The 21,561-nt window shown below is 41.9% G+C and overlaps 1 protein-coding gene across 5 annotated transcripts in view; it reads right to left on the bottom strand.

Annotated features, from left to right (window-relative positions):
- Window positions 1-16,656: 16,656 nt before the first annotated feature.
- PRDM15 (PR/SET domain 15) overlaps window positions 16,657-21,561 on the bottom strand; it is a 43,892-nt gene continuing 38,987 nt past the window's right edge. For 4 of the 5 annotated variants that reach the window (XM_073359992.2, XM_073360003.2, XM_073360024.2 and 1 more), the window contains 5 exons: window positions 21,259-21,342; window positions 20,904-21,079; window positions 19,513-19,593; window positions 17,874-18,083; window positions 16,657-17,421 (listed from right to left, as the gene is read on the bottom strand). In XM_073359992.2, coding sequence (XP_073216093.1) covers window positions 16,945-17,421; window positions 17,874-18,083; window positions 19,513-19,593; window positions 20,904-21,079; window positions 21,259-21,342 — 1,028 coding nt within the window. In that variant the 3' untranslated portion in view covers window positions 16,657-16,944. The remainder of the gene's footprint in view (window positions 17,422-17,873; window positions 18,084-19,512; window positions 19,594-20,903; window positions 21,080-21,258; window positions 21,343-21,561) is intronic. The other variant, XM_073360013.2, reaches the window with a different exon arrangement.

Below are 21,561 nucleotides of genomic sequence, written 5' to 3'. Positions count from 1 at the left end.
CCGCCCCTCAGTTTCCCTAGTGTAGACAGGGCTGCAGCTGCCGCCTGTGTGGCCTTCACAGACGGCTGGGATTTGCATGGGGTAAGATTTGTATGTGGGATTTGTAAATTATCAGCTGTGACGCTGTAGGCGACAGAAAAAAAGGCGGAGGTGCAACTTGCGTTAAATGTAATCCCTCCTCTTTGATCCTGCCAGGGGTGGCCCCCCGTTCCTCTAGAAAAGGTGGACGCAGTGTTCCGATGATGGAAAGACTCAGGTTTTCCAAAAGGAACAGCAGTGTCCTGGGCTGGTTGGTTTAGGCCTAGGTCAGCCGTGTTGCCCACTCTTGAAAGCCAGTGCTATGCTAAGTAACATTAATGTTTAAAGAAAAGGAGTACTTGTGGCACCTCAGAGACTAACCAATTTATTTGAGCATGAGCTTTCGTGAGCTACAGCTCACTTCATGAGATGCATGCTGTGGAAACTGCAGCAGACTGCAGCAAACTGCAGCAGCCAAGCTCTGCGATACAACCGCATTTGCTCCAACCCCTCAGACAGAGACAAACACCTACAAGATCTCTGTCAAGCTTTCTTACAACTACAATACCCACCTGCAGAAGTAAAGAAACAGATTGATAGAGCCAGAAGAGTTCCCAGAAGTCACCTACTACAGGACAGGCCTAACAAAGAAAATAACAGAACGCCACTAGCCGTCACCTTCAGCCCCCAACTAAAACCCCTCCAACGCATTATTAAGGATCTACAACCTATCCTAAAGGATGACCCAACACTCTCACAAATCTTGGGAGACAGGCCAGTCCTTGCCTACAGACAGCCCCGCAACCTGAAGCAAATACTCACCAGCAACCACATACCACACAACAGAACCACTAACCCAGGAACTTATCCTTGCAACAAAGCCCGTTGCCAATTGTGCCCACATATCTATTCAGGGGACACCATCACAGGGCCTAATAACATCAGCCACACTATCAGAGGCTCGTATACCTGCACATCCACCAATGTGATATATGCCATCATGTGCCAGCAATGCCCCTCTGCCATGTACATTGGTCAAACTGGACAGTCTCTACGTAAAAGAATAAATGGACACAAATCAGATGTCAAGAATTATAACATTCATAAACCAATCGGAGAACACTTCAATCTCTCTGGTCACGCAATCACAGACATGAAGGTCGCTATCTTAAAACAAAAAAACTTCAAATCCAGACTCCAGCGAGAAACTGCTGAATTGGAATTCATTTGCAAATTGGATACTATTAATTTAGGCTTAAATAGAGACTGGGAGTGGCTAAGTCATTATGCAAGGTAGCCTATTTCCTCTTGTTTTTTCCTACCCCCCCCCCCGATGTTCTGGTTTAACTTGGATTTAAACTTGGAGAGTGGTCAGTTTGGATGAGCTATTACCAGCAGGAGAGTGAGTTTGTGTGTGTATGGGGGTGGGGGGATGTGAGAAAACCTGGATTTGTGCTGGAAATGGCCCACCTTAATTATGCACATTGTAGGGAGAATGGTCACTTTGGATGAGCTATTACCAGCAGGAGAGTGAGTTTGTGTGTGTGGTTTTTGGGAGGGGGGTGAGGGGGTGAGAGAACCTGGATTTGTGCAGGAAATGGCCCAACTTTATTATCATGCACATTGTGTAAAGAGTTGTCACTTTGGATGGGCTATCACCAGCAGGAGAGTGAATTTGTGTGGGGGGTGGAGGGTGAGAAAACCTGGATTTGTGCTGGAAATGGCCCACCTGATGATCACTTTAGATAAGCTATTACCAGCAGGACAATGGGGTGGGAGGAGGTATTTTTTCATATTCTCTGTGTATATATAAAGTCTGCTGCAGTTTCCACGGTATGCATCTGATGAAGTGAGCTGTAGCTCACGAAAGCTCATGCTCAAATAAATTGGTTAGTCTCTAAGGTGCCACAAGTACTCCTTTTCTTTTTGCGAATACAGACTAACACAGCTGTTACTCTGAAACCTGTCATTAATGTTTAACTTTACTGACGTGTAGACTTGTTGAAGTCAGTGTGGGACTACGCAAGATCTTAAAAGTTATTCATGTGGTTAAGCGTATGCAGCACTGGTGCTTTATAGGATGACTCATGTGCTTAGTTAAATGTGTAAATCTTTATAAATATCTTGGGGCAGTCACTGTCTCTTACTATGTGACGGTATAATTCCAGTACAATAAGGCCCTTGTCCTGACTGGGGTCTGTAGCTGGTGCTATCACCATACATACACATAATAAATGTGAGACGTTGTTGATGTCATACCGTTTTCATGGTAGCCTACTGAGCAATTGCTGTTTGTGACTTTTATTTTCTCATTATGTCTTTGTTCTGCCTGTTTTCAATAGAATTTTTTTCTAGGCCAAATAAGAGTATTGCATGGAACAAAAGAAAAAAAGAGATCAGGTAGGTGAGGTAATATCTTTTATTAGACCAACTTCTGTTGGTGGAAGGTACAAGCTTTCAGATTTAATAATTTTATTAAGATAATGTTGAAATAGAAAGAAAACGGTACAGAGTTCAAGCATAGAAGTTTCTGGTTATCAGGGAATAAGGTACAGATTAACTACACAGAGCTCTTCTTCAGATCTGGGGAAGGAAATCACAATGTTTGAGCTAAATACAGTTTGGGATAGATTGTTAAGCATAAGGGGTAATGCATGTTGTAGTCCATTACTTGAAGTGGGCAATTGAGGGTTAGATTGTTATGCATACGGGGTGTGAAGTGGGAAATTAAGGGTAGCAGACTTCAAAGAGAAACAGCAGAACTAAAATTCATTTGCAAATGTAATACCATTAATTTGGGCTTGAACAGGGACTGGGAGTGGCTGGTTCATTATGGAAGCAGCTTTGCCTCTCCTGGAATTGACACCTCCTCATCTATTGTTGGCAGTGGACTACATCCACCCTGATCAAATTGGCCCTGTCAACACTGGTTCCCCACTAACTCCCTTCTCTTCACGTATCAGTATATTTATGCCTGCATCTGTAACTTTCACTCCATGCATCTGAAGAGGTGAGGTTTTTACCCACGAAAGCTTATGCTAAAATAAATCTGTTAGTCTTTAAGGTGCCACCAGACTCCTTGTTGTTTTTCTTGATCTAGTCGTCTTATTCAAACCCAGTTTACGTAAATGAGTCTGGCAGGGAATTCTGTGAAAGAAAGGTGATTAAACTACTGCTTTAAAGCAGGCTGTCAATGACAAGCAGTTTTTCAAAAGGACAGATCGGGCTTTCATCTCTCTCTGTACAGCATATACCGAACTCCCTGCCTCCCTGCGGGGCCTGGGGCAGAGCAGGGGCAGAGCGTGGACGGTGCTGTGGGTGGAAGAGGCAGGACAAGGAGCTCGCCTCATCCAGAGGAAGTTTCACCCACTGCCCATGGAGATGAGCGACACCAGACAGGAGCACATTACTCTGTAGCTGCATAGCAGAGGGCAAGGGCTGATGTTCTAAGCATCTGAGTGCTCGCACCCAGGTTGAACCAGCCAATTTTCTGAGCAGGTTGTTCTGAGTGCTGACTTTGGCTGTTAATAAGATTATTTTACTGTTTTATCTAATCCAGTGTGCTTAAATTTAAGTGTCTGAGATAATAAAATGAGATAAGATTATTTGAGATAATAAAATGGCATATTCCCTTTAAGGAATAGTGGACTTAAAATATTTTGTAGTGTTCAAGAGAGGGTTAGCAATAGATGACATACATTTTGGTGGGGAAGTCTGGGAGTGGGGTGTGTTGGAGTCACCCGGTAGTATAACCAAGGCTGGTGAGAGCCAGAGTGTAACCCAAGTGTGGCTGTCAGGCTATAGTTACACACAGACACTCAGGATGTGGCTTGCATGCTGGAAGGCTGTTTGTGAGCAGCTCCGGTGTGGCTACTTCAGCAAGGCACTGTAAGGCACCCAAGGTTGCTGGGCAGGTGTGACACTCTTGCTCATTACTCTGGATTGTACCATGGTATGTCACAGCTTGATTTACGAGATAAATTATAGCTGGTCTCTCTTTGGAGACCTTTTAGGATCGAGGCAAAAAAAAAAAAAAGATTTTAGATTATTTAAGCCTTACTACCATCCCCTACTCCCAGAAAAAGAAAAGAGAACCTCCGCAAACCAAGTGGGACTTTTCTGCCCCATCTTACTTTTTCATGTGTACTTTGTTCCATTTTAACTCAACTGATATTGGTTCCCCAGGGCATTTTCTGCAGCACTGTAGTCGGTCATTAATATTGCTGTTACATTGGATGGCAGCATTGAATGTGTTGCTTATGTTGTAGTCCTAAATCCTTAAAAAAATAAAATAAAATTGTAGATGTCAACACTCTTTAGCCCCAGTCCTGAAAATACTTATGCACACATTTCAAGTTAAACAGGTGTGTATGTGTTTACAGGACTGGGCCTTTACTTGTAGCTAGATCAAAGCCACATGTTTGGTTAATTTTGCTGTACACTGTGATGGTTGCCTGAGCAGTAAGCAAAGGTGCAGAATAATCAAATAGCCAGAATTTAGATTGTTACAAACTTCAGCTGAATACAGCTAGTCAGTGTTCAGTTGAAATTAGTTTTTAGATCAGTGTTCATTTTGGTGAAGCCTTTGCATTTATGGTTGATGTCCATTTCTGATTTGGTTAACTGAGAACAGAATGTTAAATAGGAAGGTAATTTAATGTGTTATAAAATGAAAATAATAGCCGTCCATTTGCCAACCAGACATTTTCAGGAATGATGGGATTCCTCTAACCCAAGAGCAATAAATACAGTGTGCCTTGTAAAAACTTTTCTGCCAGCAGCACGTTATGCATCTCCCTTTTTCTGGAAAAAGAAAAGGAGTACTTGTGGCACCTTAGAGACTAACAAATTTATTTATAGTCTCTAAGATGCCACAAGTCCTCCTTTTCTTTTTGCGAATACAGACTAACACAGCTGCTACTCTGAAACCTGTTTCTGGAGATTGTCACCTGTTTAACCCATTTTTCTCACTTCGCTAACCACACAAATAAATTATGCCTACAGGAAAACTTAGTTCATGTTGAGATCTGTATGTACTGCATGGGAAAATGTGGGGAGGATAGTGAATGAAAATGAGATACATTTTCCCTCAGGAGCAAGTTTCTCATTTTTTCTTTTGATTACTCAAGTTAAATAGTTCTAACTTGCATGTTTACAAAGACTTTTGTTTTGCCTGAGTAAAACCTGCAGGATTAGGGCAAAAATTGATTAATGATGACTTCTTCACACATACCAGAAAAACAGCTAAATACAAGATCGAACAGATAGTTTAGCATATCAAGCTATGACACTCTTAGTAACTTTCTCAGCCCTGAAGAAGAGCTCTATGTAGCTCAAAAGCTTGTCTCTCTGACCAGCAGAATTTGATCCAATAAAAGATATTACCTTACCCACCTTGTCTCTCTAAAGTCAGAAACAGGCAGTCCTTTGAAAGGTCAGAATAGGGTCTTAAATATGTAGGAGTGTAGAATGAATGAGGGAGGAAGAACAAACACATCTCTCAATTGTTCTCTTCTGAGACCATCCACAAAACAGTATGTATAACAGCTCTGAAGCATGCTGCCCTTCCCAGAAAGTGAAAAAATGAGGATTTGCATCATTCCCTTATCATTCTAGCATCTCAGACTTATTTGCATTGAGTACGTTTCATTTTTAATTTGCTGCTGGACTAAACATGATAAAATGTTATCTCTTTCATAGTGCAGAACAAGAGCCCTTCCTGGAATGACTGTTTGAAAATGATAAACACTAAAATTTAGTTTAAAACAGTCTTTAATATGGTATGTCCCCTCACAATGCATTCAACATACAGTTCTATGCTACCAGCTAAGTATTTTCTCTCTTCACTTATTTTATTCTTCAGAACAAAAATTTTTATGCCAGCACTGTGGTAAAAGTTTTGTTTAACCAAAGGCTACGCAGAGATCACATTAGGTGTAATTGGAAGTTAAATCTGCTTTCAATTTAGGCGTTTCTAAGCAAAAATTTGGAAAACCTTCAGCTTGTGAATACTGCACTTTTTCTTTTGTGTATTTGTTTAGATAAACCATCTTTATCAAATGGTGACGGTTTATTTTAAAATATTTTAAAGTCAAAATAGCTAGATCAAATAAATAGGTCAGTATTAAAAACTGTTTGAAATAAGAGGGAGGAAGATGATACAAATCAGATACTTTCCTTGAATGGAGTGAATCCAGGGCCTGGTATTAGTTGTATTATTTGTATTAGTTGTGATGTATTGGTGCATGGGTATTACAGCAATAAAAATACGTATTAAAAACTAACTTTTGAAAAGTGTTTGAATATTCCTGTCACAGTTTCAGTATCTCTAACGAGTCAGTGGGTTGTCTCTCTTATCCAGCTGCACTAGAAAAATAAGGGGGTTTTGCCTGCATCAGGAAATATTGCATGCATATTTTGATAGTATGTAATTTCTACAGCAAAATCAAATAATATTTGGGCATTGGGAATTGTCATCTATTAAGCTATTGGGATAGATCTAATGGTATAATATGTCTCCTTAAATACTGCACAAAAAATCAGATGGCATACTGAAGTGGTTTATTTAACCAGTAACTCTGTATTTCAAGAGTCACACACAGGTATGAAAACTGCAAATTGCCTTGTCTTCACTGGGATTTTACCTCGAGTTAGTTAATGTTAGTTAGCTAACAAGTTAAGAACACCCCCACCCCCCTTTTTTTCTTAGGGTATGTCTTCACTACCCACCAGATTGGCGGGCAGAGATTGATCCAGCAGGGATCGATTTATCGTGTCTAGTCTAGATACGATAAATCAATCCCTGAGCGCTCTCCCATCGACTCCTGTACTCCAGCTCTGAGAGAGGCACAAGCAGAGTCAACAGGGGAGTGGCAGCAATTGATTCACCGTGGTGAAGACACCATGGTAAGTCGATCTAAGTACGTTGACTTCAGCTACGTTATTCACGTCGCTGAAGTTGCGTAACTTAGATCGATCCCCGCCCCCAGTGTAGACCAGGGCTTAGTGAGGACAAGGCCAATACGTGCAAAACCCTCTAATGTAGACAATAGTTATATCGGTATAAAAGTGCTTATACCAGTATAGCATACACTCAGACAAAGACATTTAAGTTGCCTTTGTTTTGTGTTTCATTAATGTTTTTCTATAACTTGTAAATTTCTGCAAGTTTTGTGTTATTACTTTATCAGGAAACACTTGTCAAATGGGTTTAGTGTCTGTGTTCTGGTTTTATAGTAAAAATAATATGAAATGAAAAAGAGAGAACTTCTGAATCCATTTACAACTGTGTTAACCTTCTCCTTACTATTTCCGAGGGAATTCTGCACCAAAAAATTCTGTGCACAATATTTTAAAATTCTGAAAAATCCTGTATTTTGTCAAAATCACACAATATAGTCACACCAGTTTCAATTATTTTGGTACAGAGGAGGGAGATCACCCTACAGCCCTCTTCCCATACCTTCTGGGACACAGACTCAGTGACGAGGCTGCACCCACCTGACACAGTGCGAGGGCCAGGCCTGCCCCACACTTGCCCCAGAACCACCTGGAGCCCTGCCCTTCCATGCTGGGTGCACCGTGATAGCAAGTGAGAGGGACAGAGTCTTGCACGGACACCCAGCCCTGCCTACCCCCCACAACAGAGGGAGTGATTTATACCTCCCCCAGCTGCTTGTGACACCCAAACAGATGCACTTACTCGGGACCGCTGCCCAGGAGGGGTGCGTGACCCCTCTTGCGGCTTCCCTTCACCTCCCCGTCAGAAACAATTATTCTGCAGGGGGAAAAAATCTGTGGGGGGTCATTAATTCTGTGCTTGCGCAGTGGTGCAGAATTTCCCCAGGAGTACTTCACCCTACTTGCCTCAGGAAAGATTTTTGCTGGATTTGCAAGTGTGTAACTGATGTGCAAAATTTGCCCCAAAATATTTCTGGATTTTAGTTGGGTATTTAGAGACTGTGATGTCATTTTTCCTGGGTTGTGAGCATTTATGGACTATTTTTCTGTTCAACTATTTTTTTGCGTATCTGCCTTTCCTATTCAACCACTGCAACTAGAAATAAGAATGTTTTTCTTTTCAGTTAATTGAGTAAAATGTTAATTGTATGAAATGATCATCTCAGTGGCAGGTTTGAAAATGCACATCTAATTGAGACACTCTGCTGCTCATCCTTTTTACTGTGAATTTTGCAAAGGCAGGTAAGAATTTTGTGCTGTAACATTAGTAGCCTGGCAGGAAAAAAATCAAGGAACTGTACTCCTTAGTAAAATGCTATGGTTATGATAGGCTTCTGCTGCTATATACAAAACAGTTAAGTTTTGTTCTCAAGCTTTATGTCCCTTAGACACTGAAATTAAAAATTCAGAGAGACAGATGGATGATATATTCTCCAGCACATGAAATTTTTCACAGCCCTGAGCAATATAGCTAAGTCAGCCTAAGTTTTAGATGTAAACCAGGCCTTCAATGTAAGCTTCTTGGGGCACGAACGATCTTTCACTATGTGTTGATAGAGTGCTTAGTAGTACGATGGTCTGTGATCTGTATTGGGGATTTTAATGCTATAGTGTAGGACAAATAATAATAAAGAAGCGTTCTGTGTGGGACAGGAGGTTGTCTATAGGACTGGCATGTGTTTCTAGAATAATGTTCTGACAGTCTTCTTCAGTTCCTTCTCTAAGGAACCTTGTAACAAAAGTGCCTTTACCAGATAACTGTTTATTAAGTGACTGTCTGATCCTTCATTCCCTCTGCACCCAAAATGCAAATGCCATTTCCTTTAATGGAAAATTTAGAAACATTAAATGTAACAAAACTAAATATTAAAACCCAGAACATACTATTAGAAATAAATTAAAATAATAAGTGAACCTAAGCTCCACTGTCTACAGCAGAAGAGAAGACAAAAGTTGATTGGATGTTAAGTGCAGCACATGAGAGAAGTTTGCACCGTGCTGGGAGGCCGAAGGCTGTTTCAGTCCTGCGTGTTCCCTTGTTTTAAGAGTGTTTTAAGAGTCGTTTAGCCAAAATCACGTTTCCTTATTTTTGTACCAGAAGATGACAGATGATGAGACAGAAAACACATTCTGCTGCAGTTCCATAACTGGACACCAGCTCATCTCGTTAAGGCTGGTACAAGATAAATGTCAATTCAGCCCCACTCCCTATGCAGGTCCCATCCATTGTTACGATGGCAAAAGCCCTTCACTCTCATAGTATTCCCCACATACTTGATATTTTGCAGGTTGCTGAGTGTTTGCTCCTGGCAAATAACACAGGTACCTTCAATAAAAGCTCAGTCTTGTGAACATTCAGGAGAAAACTAAAGCCCAAAGCCTCCAGCTTTCTGCAGGGCAGCAGAGGGCACCCAGCACAGCAGAACTATTGCACTTCCAGTGTGATAGGGACGGGAGAATAGGCTGCAAGGAGTCCATGCAGGAGGTGGATGTGTACTGTGGGTTTGATCCTGCAAGGTGCCGAGCACTCTGGTTCTCAGCCAGCAGAGTACTTAAGTACATTCTTCACTTTGAGGATATAAGTAATTCCCCTGGACTTCCATGAGTCTGAAGGTTAAGCACGTGCTTAAGTGAGTTGCTGAATTGGGGCCAGTGTGCTGAGCACCTTGCAGAGTCAAGCCCTGCAGCTTGGGTAGTACAGCCCTGGGAGGGCTACCGCCACAGTCATGCCCGGGATCTTTCTGGTGGTGGGTGGGGCTAGAGGACCCGCTGCTAGGCAGGGGCACAATGAGGGAGCAGTCCAGACCCTTCCTTGGCCAAACTGGAAAGGCATTACAATCCCATGTGCCACATTGCAACACCTCTTTTGTAGTCATGGTGTCCCTGGGCACCCTCAACCCTTGGGAGAAGCAAAGCAGGGAGCACCAGGAATCCCCAGTCACAGGCACATGAGAGAATTGGATCTGGGCATTTGGTGCTTCCTGGAGAAGCAGAGAGACAGAATGCAGTTTGGGTTCCCAGAACGGCTGGGCCCCCTAGTGAGGATGGTCCTCTTCAGCCTGACTGTCTATCTGGGGAAGAGCTCAGAGCTGGATGCGGGGCAGCACTAGGGGACTGCATGTGTGGATGCAAGACAGCATGCATGAGAGCACTCAGGACCGAGGATAGCGGAGTGTCAGGGGAGAGCTCAAGGGCAGTGGTGGATTTCTTGGATTCTTCAGAAAACAATCCAATATGTCAAATGTGGTTTGACTATCTTACGGATGCTTCACGTGATGAATTTCAGTTTGAAATGGAAATGTGAGTTCCGTAGTTCAAACTAGTAGTGTTTGTAGAAAGGTACAAAGAAAACATCCAAGACAATGTTCTCAACGTTTGTTTTAAAATGTGCTGTATGCTACACTTTGTGTAAGTCAGAGCCTGAAGTAAAATTTTACAGCAGCATTATAAAGGTTTCCAAATCAGGGGTTTATCAAGAAAACTGCAACTTCTTCTTACCTATTGGAGTGCAAATGGGTTAGTGGCAGAAAAATAAAACCTCTCAGAGCTGGAGGAAACAGCCTTTGGAAGACCTAATAACCATCTTGGTCTTTCCCCATGTTCAGTTGTTTCCTTGAAACTGGTGATTTTTAATTTTTTTGGACATTAGCTGGCACAAGCTTATCTGTTGTTTTTTGGGGTTGCAGAGTGATGGAGTTGCAAAGTACAAATGCCACATTTGTTGTGAGAAGTGTCTCTCCTGGTGCTCCAGGTTGCCCTTTTGCCCTTGCAAGGCTCACCAGCTCCAGTGGCCTAACAAGTATTCTCACTTTCGGTGAGATTTTCTCCTTTGGATATTGTCTCAATGCTATTTTGAACCCCCTCCCCTGCATTTTTGCAATGAATTCCGTTTAATTTCTTGATGTCCTCCAATGCCCTCTTGTAAGATCTTGTGCTTGTAATGGTATAAGGTAGTTATTTTGCTCCAAGAATAAAAATAGTAATTTGATTTCCCTTTTACCCGTGACATTTCCTCATACGTGTGACGCCCCACCAGGGAGAGTCTTCACTTGTTTCATCGTGAATGAACACAAATTTAAATTTCTAGATAATATTCAAACAGCTGGAAATTGAAATTCATATAGATTCTCAAAGTAACATCAGAATCTAGAAGAGTCTGCAGCTGTTTCTTGTTCTTTCTAGCATTGCTATTTGGCTTCTCTATGTGAAGACAATGCTACGAATGAAGTCAGTGATTCACAACTTGTTAACTGAAGGCAAAATTACAAAATTCTGCAGGCTTCTGAATGGCAGTGGGAAGCTCAGTCCACAGCAGATGCACTGAATTTCCCTTCTTTAAGGAAACCAGGAATTGGAGATGTTATGGCATCTATAGACTCTCTGTCTGTGTGTGTGAGTCTGGTGTGTGTGAGTGAGAGAGATATATGGCTTTACTCACGGTTTTCAGGATGGGAAATTCAGTTACCTTTGCATACACACACAGCACCATTTACTGGGTTGTTCTATTACACAGTGATAGGAAATCTTTTCTGAAAAATTAACTCTTGAATACCTACCCATGTGTCAACTTCAGAATTTCCAGAACTTCAAAATTTCCAGAACATTAACAGGTACAGAGAATGTGGCTATTTAGACAGATGGAAAAGCAATATATACATTTCTACACAAAATATACACCTTCTGTATTGAGAAGTCTCAAAAAAGTTTAATAGTAGACAGTGTAATAGCACTTGATACAGTAAGTTTTCCTGAGAGATCTCAGACTACAGGTGAGGAGGACTTAACCTTTTCCTCATCCCACTTCTTTACAATGGCAGTGCTGTAGTATAATTATTTGAAAACTGTACCGTGTTTTTGTATTCTGTGGTACGTACAAATGTAACGAGACATAACTTGAGTAAGCTTCTTGTCTTTAGAGCAGGCAAAGTTCGATGGTTACACTAATCCTTTTTTGCTTTTGAATGATAGCGCTAGTAAAGATTCTGCAGCTTGAGGCTCCTTTGTTTCAGTGTCCATGTGCCATAGGCACCATTCAACTAAATATTTTATCAATAGACAATTGTATGTACATGGAATGCTATATGTTGCTTTTTTGGCTCCAAATAAGTCAATATTTTGCTATTATCAATGTGCAAAATTCCCAAATCACTGCTGAAAAGACAGGGAATAACTTCACATTAGTCAAAAAAGGCTGGTGATGTACTGGCAAAGATATTGTTCAATAAATGCATGTCTCTGTGCTGGATTACACACCCCTTGTATTTTTACTTTGAAACAAAAGGGCATAACTTTGGTATTCATTTGAACTAAAGACAATATTTCTTGAGCAAAGGAGATATAGAAACTGCTCAGATAAGTAAGTTCCTCATATTGGGCCAAAGTATTAAAGAAAAATCCTTGACAAACTCTGTGGAAAAAAGTTAAAAGCAGGCCAATCCTGAGAGATAACCCCGACCACAGTAGCATTGCAAAGGACATGTTTTCACAGGGAGAATAGTTGTGAAGCTGCAGCACACACTAGCTCTCCAAGATCAGCTCATTTTCAAGATCCTCCACCCCCAACTTCTCCAAAAAGACATCAGTCGTGCTGCAGTTCCATACGTTGCATCTCACCCTAGGTACAGGGCTTTTTTGGGGGAAGTTTAGTGAAAAATAATCAAGAGAAATGCTCTGATAAATGTTATGTTTGCAGTATACTGACCCAAGTAAAACAGTTTTAAAGTTGAGGTGCTCTGAAAAATGTAGCTGAAGTTTATTTTTTGAAAAACTTTCTAATACTTTTTAAGCTCATAATCTCTTCAAGGAACTTCAGTGTTTTTGCCTTTTGTTCTCCTGCAGTGAAATGCCTTTCAGTATTTTGGGGTTAGGGGAAGGCTACTGGAGGATCAAAAGAGACATTTCTTTTGATATGATTACAGTAGATCAAATAAATGGTTGGCATGCACACATTCATTATATGATCACCCAGATAAAAAGCCTTTCCTTCTCCTCCACTGTGCCCACGCTGATCCTACCCACATGGAACTCTTCCCCACCCCCAACTTTCCTTCTATGGCCTTGCTAACATCTGGAGGAAAGAAGCTCTGCTTCATTGGTCCTCATAAAATCTGTCTCAGGGCTCTCTCTGTTGCAAACCATATAAACATCAACCCTATTTCAACATTTGGCACTTAAAGGAAAAAAAGCAGGGAAATTCACAAACAACAAACTTCAGTAGGAATGAGTTGATTTTGAAAGCATATAGCAATAGAGCCTATCCTGTCCCACTGCAAATGTATTCTAGTGCTTCTGCTTCAAAAATCCTCAAATAGGACAGTCTGGAAATGAACAGTTAAGGGATGAAGCCACTTTCCTCATTATTTATATTGCAGAAACACCAATCTACAAGGCTCTGGAGAAATTAAAGAAACTAAATACACACTCATGCTCATTTTACTTTACTGCCACCTGATGAACTTACACCTCCTAGCCCAACCTTCAGTTTGCATAAATACATATTACTAGGAAAATGAAAGAAGGAAAAAAAACCCCAAACATTTCCTTATCAAGGGGTCTATTTTCAGTGTGATATGGCTCTAACATGTAGTACACTTTTTTAAAAGCAATACATATGTTTGTTAGTAAATGTAGGTAAAATGTACCAGTTAACTTTACATCACCATAGATCAACATATTTTGTAACTCCATAATGTTTTCTCTCAGCCACAAGGTTTTTTGCCGGTGCGCGCTCTCTCTCTCTCTCTCTCTATATAAAAACCCCACTTTCAATCAGCACAACACACTTGCAGAAAATTCTGAGTTCCAACATAAGCAAATGTACCCTGGGGCATAGAATCATAGAACCATAAGGTTGGAAGGGACAGCAAGGGTCATCTAGTCTAGGGGTTCTCAAAACAATTTTTTTGGTGGCCTCAGAATGCGACCACCAAATCTTGCTGGTGGCCACTCTGTCAATTTTTCCTAAAATACTTAATTAACTTTAGGAAAAACAAATATGTACAATGATTTGGACATGTGTATGTATTTAGTGTAGGATTGGGTTTTTTTTTGCAGACTCAATAATAAAAATAATGTACAGTTGTCTCTATTCTTTACTGGGTCTGAGCAGAATAGAAATACAAATAAGGTGCTTTGCATGTTCTTGTCCTTTTTGTTGCCCCTTTTGCTTTTTTGGTTGCTTTTTATATTTTAGACTTAAGTCTAGTCAGCCTGCTGCTATGAAAAGTGATGCTTGTATATTAATATCTCTTTTCACAGCCTCCCAGCTAGCTACTAAGTTTGTTATGAAAAGTGATATTAACAAACATACAAATATCACTTTCACTGCAGACTTATTCGGCCCTGCAAGCCTGGGGACAAATTAAGCCCTGGATGGGGAGGTGGATAGGGAGGCAGCAGGGGCCAGTGGCTGACAACCGCTGTGTGGCTGAAGCCTGGGGCCAGAGGAGGCAGCAAAAGCCAGGGGTGATGGGGGATGAGCCTAGTGCTGGAGCCTGCCACAGTGTGACTGAAGCCCTGAGCTGGAGAAGGCAGTGGGACACAAGGGTGATGAGGGAGGGCTGCTGAGCCTGGAGCTTGTCACCAAAGCCCCGCGCCTATCGGATGGGGCCTGGAGACAGAGCCTGAAGCACTGCACCGGGGGAAGGAGCCCGTCACTGCACAGCTGGAGCCCCGCAGCTAGAGCCTGCCGTCCACCACTCCAGGGCTGAAACCTGCCCCCACGAAAGTGGGGAACTCACTGGCTGCCTGCTCCTCCAGCATCTGTGTCTGCAGAGGACAGGGCCCAACCCCTACTAGGGGCGTGGGGAGGGTACTGGGGCGGGGGAGGGGGAGAGGCTGCTGCTTTGCCCCCTCACCCAATCATTGCCCAGAAGGCTGTGGCCACATTTGAGAAATGCTGATCTAGTCTAGCCCCCTGCCAAGATGCAGGATTTGTTAGTTTTGAAATCTTTAGTTCTAATTAAACAGAATGTTATTTCTTCATCTCACTAACATTATTATTTCAGACCACAACAAGGGTGCATAATTTAGGTTGCATGGGAAGGTGTAATTTGCATGGGGCAATAGTAACTGAAGAAAGAATATATGGTTCTGAATTTTATTTTTGTTGTGAGCCCCTTGGGGCAGGGACTCTCTGTGCTGAATGTTTGTACAGAACTTGGCACGATGGGGTCCCGCTCCTATTTCAGGCCTCTGGACAATGCTACAATACAAATAATTAATAATGAGCAAAGTGGGTGCACATCCTTTAGCTATTCGTTTCCAGGCATTCATACTTCTGAGGGATCTGTTTTTGTCTCTAAGTAGAATGATTTTTCTGTGGATATTATAATTCATTCTCTAGGGGTGAGGTAGATATTGCTGACACACACTTTCAAGTTTAACTCATTCCTCATCATGTTTTTGTTTACAAACTGAACATTTTCATTAATGTGTTAGGCACAGACAGGCTTTTCATTTACATCAGTCTGTATCCATTGTGAAGTGCGGCAATTGCCGTATCAAGGAAAATCCCTCTTAGCAAGTTTGAGTGCCTCTGTTTGTAATGCAGGGAAGGAACTTTTTCTTCATCCATTGGTGGTTTGGAAGTTTTGCCTTTCAGGTGTCCAGTGGCAGAGAGCAACTTTTACTGCTCACTGCTCTTTGAGAAAAGCAGGGCTTTGTCCTTTGTGCGAGAGGATATCATCTTCATTTTGATATGCAACAATCCAGACTGTGCACTGGCACCAACAGGAGATATGGAGGATACAGCTTATCAGGCATTGGAAATGGCAGTCTCAGCAGAGATGGGTGCATCTGTCCTTCATTTCCCGTATAGCCAGGCAGGCCTATATCCATTGGCTCAGACTGCCTCCTTGTGGCAGTGTACATGAATGTTAGATATTGCACTTTATGACTTCATGACAGCCAGTGGATGGCTATGGGATTTGGAAGTTCTACAAGCAAAATCCACACACTAATTCTGCCATGCAGAAGAATAAGGAGATGAAAAGATACATGGAACCAAGTCAGACCAGCCGTTGATACGTCAATATCCACCAAGAACACACAGTGAAATACAAAGGTTATATAAAAAATTACTTTCTCAAATGTTTATTACATGATGAAAGAAGACTAATTGGTAATTCACATCCTGAACTTGATCAAAGGGGAATGATTGCTCTTCAGGCCTCCTAGCTAAAAGCAATATTGAAAGAGCAATTTTAACAAAATTACGTAAAATCTTATCACATTATGGTTTCAGCTCATAACCGGTTTGATTCAAACTTAACTTTACTAGAAGACCGTAAAAGTTGTTTTAACATTAGACTGGCTATTTGCTTCAGGTAGCACTGACATGTTTTACTCATAAAAGATTTTTCCATCACTACAATGGAAATACTTTGTGAAATTGGGTACATTTTCTTTCACCCCATAGACCCTACTTCCAGCCCCAAACCTTCACCCTTACTTTACCAGATGTTCTGTTAGATACAAGACCGTCTAAGGATGAAAAAAACAAATCAATCCTTTTTTGGGGGGCTCAATTATATCTTTACATTTCAGTTTCTAGAAGGTGACAACCAGTGAACCCCAGCTCACTGTATACATTCCCTCCAGCTTGGAAAACGATTAAATTGTATGGCTGAAGGGTTAGTCATATTTACTATTTGTGATTTCCTCTCTTTGTGTAAGGTCTATTGTAATGCTGTTGTCAAAACCCAGAACCATCACTGCACAAAACACACCACCACACAAGGGTGCTGAATTTAGAACGAGACTTCTAGACGGTGCTGTGTTTAGAAATAGTGTGCGAATTTCAAGACCACAGCGTTGCAGGGTGCTATGCCAATTTTAGTTTACATTTCATTGTATAAACATTTTTCCAGCTCTGTTTGGTATCCAGCAAACAATTCACGTATAGTTTTCCACTTTTTTTTAAACTGTCTCATAGTCCAGTCCATTTCAAGTCTTTTCAAGTATAAATCAGTAGCTGTACATCTGCTGTTGCTGCTCTGTTTGAACTTGCTGCTGTCCTGACTGCTGTTGTGTTTGCTGCGATTGGGGCTGCAGGACATCAGTCTGAGGCACTGCCCTCCATGTCAACGGATGCTGCTCTGTGATCTGGTTCCCTAGAGGAGCAATGGAGTTCACCAGGGTTGTCAGGTTTATAAAATGCGCCACAGACTGGGGATTGGCTGCCTCTGGCTGTGGCTGTATCTGAATATCGTTTTGGCGATTGTGCAGCATGGCAGAACCACTGACAGTGTCAAATGTCACAGTAAGAATTGAATTGTCGAGCTGTAACTGGCGTTCAGGAGCAGTAAGGTGGCCCACAGCCACTGGCTGGAGGTTTGTAAATTGGGTTCCAGCAGCCGTGGTAATTGGGGTGACGGTAATATTTGTCAACCCAACAGAACTAGAAGGGGCCGTGACGTTTGGGTCTCCAAGGGTCACCACCACCTAAGGAAAAACAGAAATAAAACCTCAACCTTCCGTTGGGCTCTCTGAAATGAAATGTGTTAGCTGGATGCAGACCATTTTGGTGCCACTACTGCTGGCCCTGGATATCATGCTGAAGGGAATCTGACTGCTGCTGTAAGTGGAAGAAAGCAACTAACAAGCTAGAGACAAATGCAATATCGATAATGATCCCCTGGATTCACTCCAAACTTGCAAGCACAGCTTCAGCAAGAGGCAGTGGCACCAAATGGGCAGAAATGAAGATAAGGAGTTGAGTGGAAGTGAAGGAGGTTAAATAGACCCCTCTTCCTCCCCCATCTTTCTATATTTCTTTAAATTGTGCTTTCTACCTGCAGCTTTAAATCCCTAGCTCATTCACGTTTGCCCTTAGGATTCCAAGAGCATCAACCCCTGTTGCAATGTCTGTCCAGTAGCTTTTCATGGGAACTCACCTGCTGAATACTTTGTACGGCTGAATTGGTTTCATCTCCCACGTTCCCAGTGAATTCAGCTTCTTTCTCTGTGTATTCATTGAAGGCAGGGTCCTCAGGCACTTGTGCTTCCTCCTCTTCGCCCGGCTTCTGCTTTCGCTTATGGCCACGTTTAGGAGCTTTCATATGCTTGCCTTCGGGTAACTCTCCCTGTTCCAGGGTTAACTCAGGCTACAAGAACAGAGTTTTCAGTACAACTGAATGTCGCTGCTCAAGTCATTTAGTTCAGAGTGTCACCAGAGGTTGGTTTGCTGTCCATCCCCAGGTGAAGATGACATGACAAACTGGCTAACACCAGATTTGAGGGAATGGTTTTGCTCCCTGTAATTAACTCTTTACAATACCGGTACCCCCACTAAACCACAGAGCAGAGAGGTTATTAGCATCTCTGTAGTACTATTCAAAAAATGACCTACACCAGCTGAGCTGAGTCACTGAAAAATGCATTTCCCACCAACCATGCTGACCACAGTTAAGATATTTGCAAAGGACATAACCCTTATTTACAGTAGGCATGGAATCTGGTTTTCCTTAGATTTTTTTCTCCCTCTCTCTGCAATGTCTTTCACACTCATTCTGGATTTGTTTTCCACTCTGCCCACTCCCTCTTCTGTTTTTCACTCTATTTTTTCTTGGCATTTTTGCGGTTCCCGTTCCTGCTCCATTTTTCAGACGGTCTGATCATGTTTGTTGCCTCTTTGAATCCCTCCACTGCCTTCTGCTCACTTAACATAAAATTAAAACTCCCTGTCCTCATCTTTTGCCCAGCATTGCTCCCTGACCACCCCATCTCTTACTACTCATGCTCACTTGTTCCCTGTTGCTCTACCTGAGCACTTAACGTCCCTCTTTCATTTCCTAATCCTATTCCTCTCCGAAAACCTGGCTCAGTTGAAATCAATGGGAGTTTTTCCATTGACTTCAGTAAGGCCAGGGCTTTACCTTCTGTTTTCCTCTTCAGAATCCTGCTTCTGATCTGATCAATCTCTTCTCTTTACTGTCCCTCCTTAAAACACACGTCTTCCACAAGGCCTATAAAGCCCCAGCTCAAATCTGCCCTGTGATGCTGCTTCCACAGTTTGATTACCACAAGTCTGTTAGCCTTGAGAGCAGGGCCTCTGTTTCTGATCTGTTCATCACAGAGCCAACACACTGACAATACCGAAATGCTTAATAATAATATTTGTTAACTCTTCCCACACTCTGCTCCATTTTTCCACTGCATTTCCTCTCTGCTTCTTTTTTCACTCTCTATAAACAGAGCACAAACCCAATCCCCATTGGAGTCTCTAGGCACTACCGTAATAAGAAGCTACAGTGTCTGAGTAAAGTTTTCAAACCTGTTTTTCCACAGGAAAAGGAGTTTGTTCATCCTCCGTTAAGACTAAGCCTGTGACAAATGCAAAACACTTGCCCATAGTGCATACAGGATCCTGAATCCAACCCCAGCGCTCCTCAGCAGGTTCCAGTTTTATCCGGGGTGGCTCACCAGTGGCGGTGGATGCTATGGTGTATGTCATTCAGTGCCATGGAAACAGCATGTGAATGGCAAGGACCCAAAGCCACAGAAGAATTTAGGATTCTGCTACGGTTAGTTTACCTGAACAATCCCAATAGAGGAGGCATCAATGGTGGTAGCTTCTGGGAGCTGCTCTAAATCGTCAATTCTAACTGAAAGAACCTACAGATAAACAGATCCTGGTCAGCTTGATAAATTATGGCCAGTACAGAACAGCAATGGAGAGATCCATTGACAATAACACAAGACAAGATCATGCAACCGAATGCATTTTAATTGATATGGTTAATCAATATAATGTGTTTTACTTTCATTCATAATAATAATCTTATGGTATATAATTTTCCTTCCTCTCACTAACACCCCAGCAACCAATTCCATAACATCTCATTGCTTTCTGTGGGAAAAAATAAACATACTGTATGGGTCACTATATTCCATATAAACAAAGGGACCACACTGCTGGAAATTTAGTTTAAACGTAACAGCAGCTGCAGTGCATCTTTTTATTCTTGCTTCCTAGGCAGACAATACCCCATTAAACCTGAAGGACTTTGGGAGGTGGTAGAATCTCCTTCCTTAGAGGTTTTTAAGGTCAGGCTTGACAAAGCCCTGGCTGGGATGATTTAACTGGGAATTGGTCCTGCTTCGAGCAGGGGGTTGGACTAGATGACCTTCTGGGGTCCCTTCCAACCCTGATATTCTATGATTCTATGACTTTAGGAGAAGACAAACCATCATTTACCTGCCCTGATGCCTCAGTGAGCAACAAAAATTACAGCACCCCTGAACTACAAGTCTCTGAGTGTAGCGTGCTCCACTGTATACAACAGGATCTATCAATCTCAATTCACTAAAGATCAGAAACAACCAGCTCTCCTCATTTCAGGTACTTTATTATTCAGATTGGTTTTAATGCAAAAGAGAGACTGCAAGAGTTTTGCCCCTTATTGTGTTTCCGAGCCTTCACTGGGAAACAAAGGAGATCAAGGAAGAGCAATAATAATGATAAGCGGTTTATAAAGCAAGATCTCCAAGGGAAAAGTTAGTAGAGCAGGCCATATCTGAGCTAGATTAAAGGAATTCTGAGGGAAGACATGATAGCTGTCAACAAACGTGTGAAAGGAACGCCATAAAAGGAACAGGGATCAATTATCCACTCTAGTTGATGAGTACAAAACAGAAAAATACGGAGTTAAGATGCAGCAGAAAAACTTAGCTGAATTAATAGGAAAAGGGAACTATTAAATGTTTATGAATCAGCAATTAGAAGGAATACAAACAGAGGGGCAAGATAGTTGTGGAATTGCCATTAATGCAGAAAATCAAGCCTAACACAGACACTTGGTTTACAAATAACTAAGATCAGTCCTGCCAGAATGTAAGAAGGAAGAAGTAGATGACTCACTTGAAGTCACAGCTAAGCCAAGTGAATTGATAATAAGCCACAATCCATCTGCCACAGATCTCACCTCTGGATGTTTGCGCCTCATGTGTCGACTCATTGAAGCTCTGGTAGAAACCTTTGTCCCACAGAGCTGACAACTCTGAGCTTCTACTTTATCGTGAGTTAGCTGGATGTGCTTCTGAAGCATGTAATCAGTGACGTACTTCTTATCACAGACTGAACACGTCCACTGTTTCCCCACTGGTGGCAAATGAAATGAAAAGGAGTTAGTAGATATCGCTAAAGGGGAATATTGTTATATTGCATTAAGGGGAACACCTTTTTTTTTTTTAATTACGTAGTGCAGAACGCTGACTCAGGATTGCTTGAAGCAGAATGTCAAGCTGTTGTCTTTTGATACATTGCATTAGAACACTTACCTGTATGAATCAGTTTATGGGTCTCCATTGTGTTTCTCTCACTAAATGTCTTCCCACAGAGCTCACACATAAAATCTTTGATCCCTGTATGGAGAGATTACATTTAAAACTGGAGTGATAAACAACGGTACCTAGTACAACTGTGAATCTTAGGTTATGAAAAATCAGTTTCACTAGCCACTTTTTCCATTGTTTGCAAAAGTACTGTAGGAAATGCAGGCACTAATTGGAGCTGGTGCAGTGGGTGAGACATTTGTCTCTGGGGATCAGAGTTCAAACCCTACTTCAAGTCAAAAACCGTAC

This window comes from Lepidochelys kempii, chromosome 1 (genome assembly GCF_965140285.1).
Source record: "Lepidochelys kempii isolate rLepKem1 chromosome 1, rLepKem1.hap1, whole genome shotgun sequence".
Taxonomy (NCBI): domain Eukaryota; kingdom Metazoa; phylum Chordata; order Testudines; family Cheloniidae; genus Lepidochelys; species Lepidochelys kempii.
The sequence above is the reverse complement of the archived record's forward strand: the minus strand, read 5'-3'. Positions and strand labels throughout refer to the sequence as shown.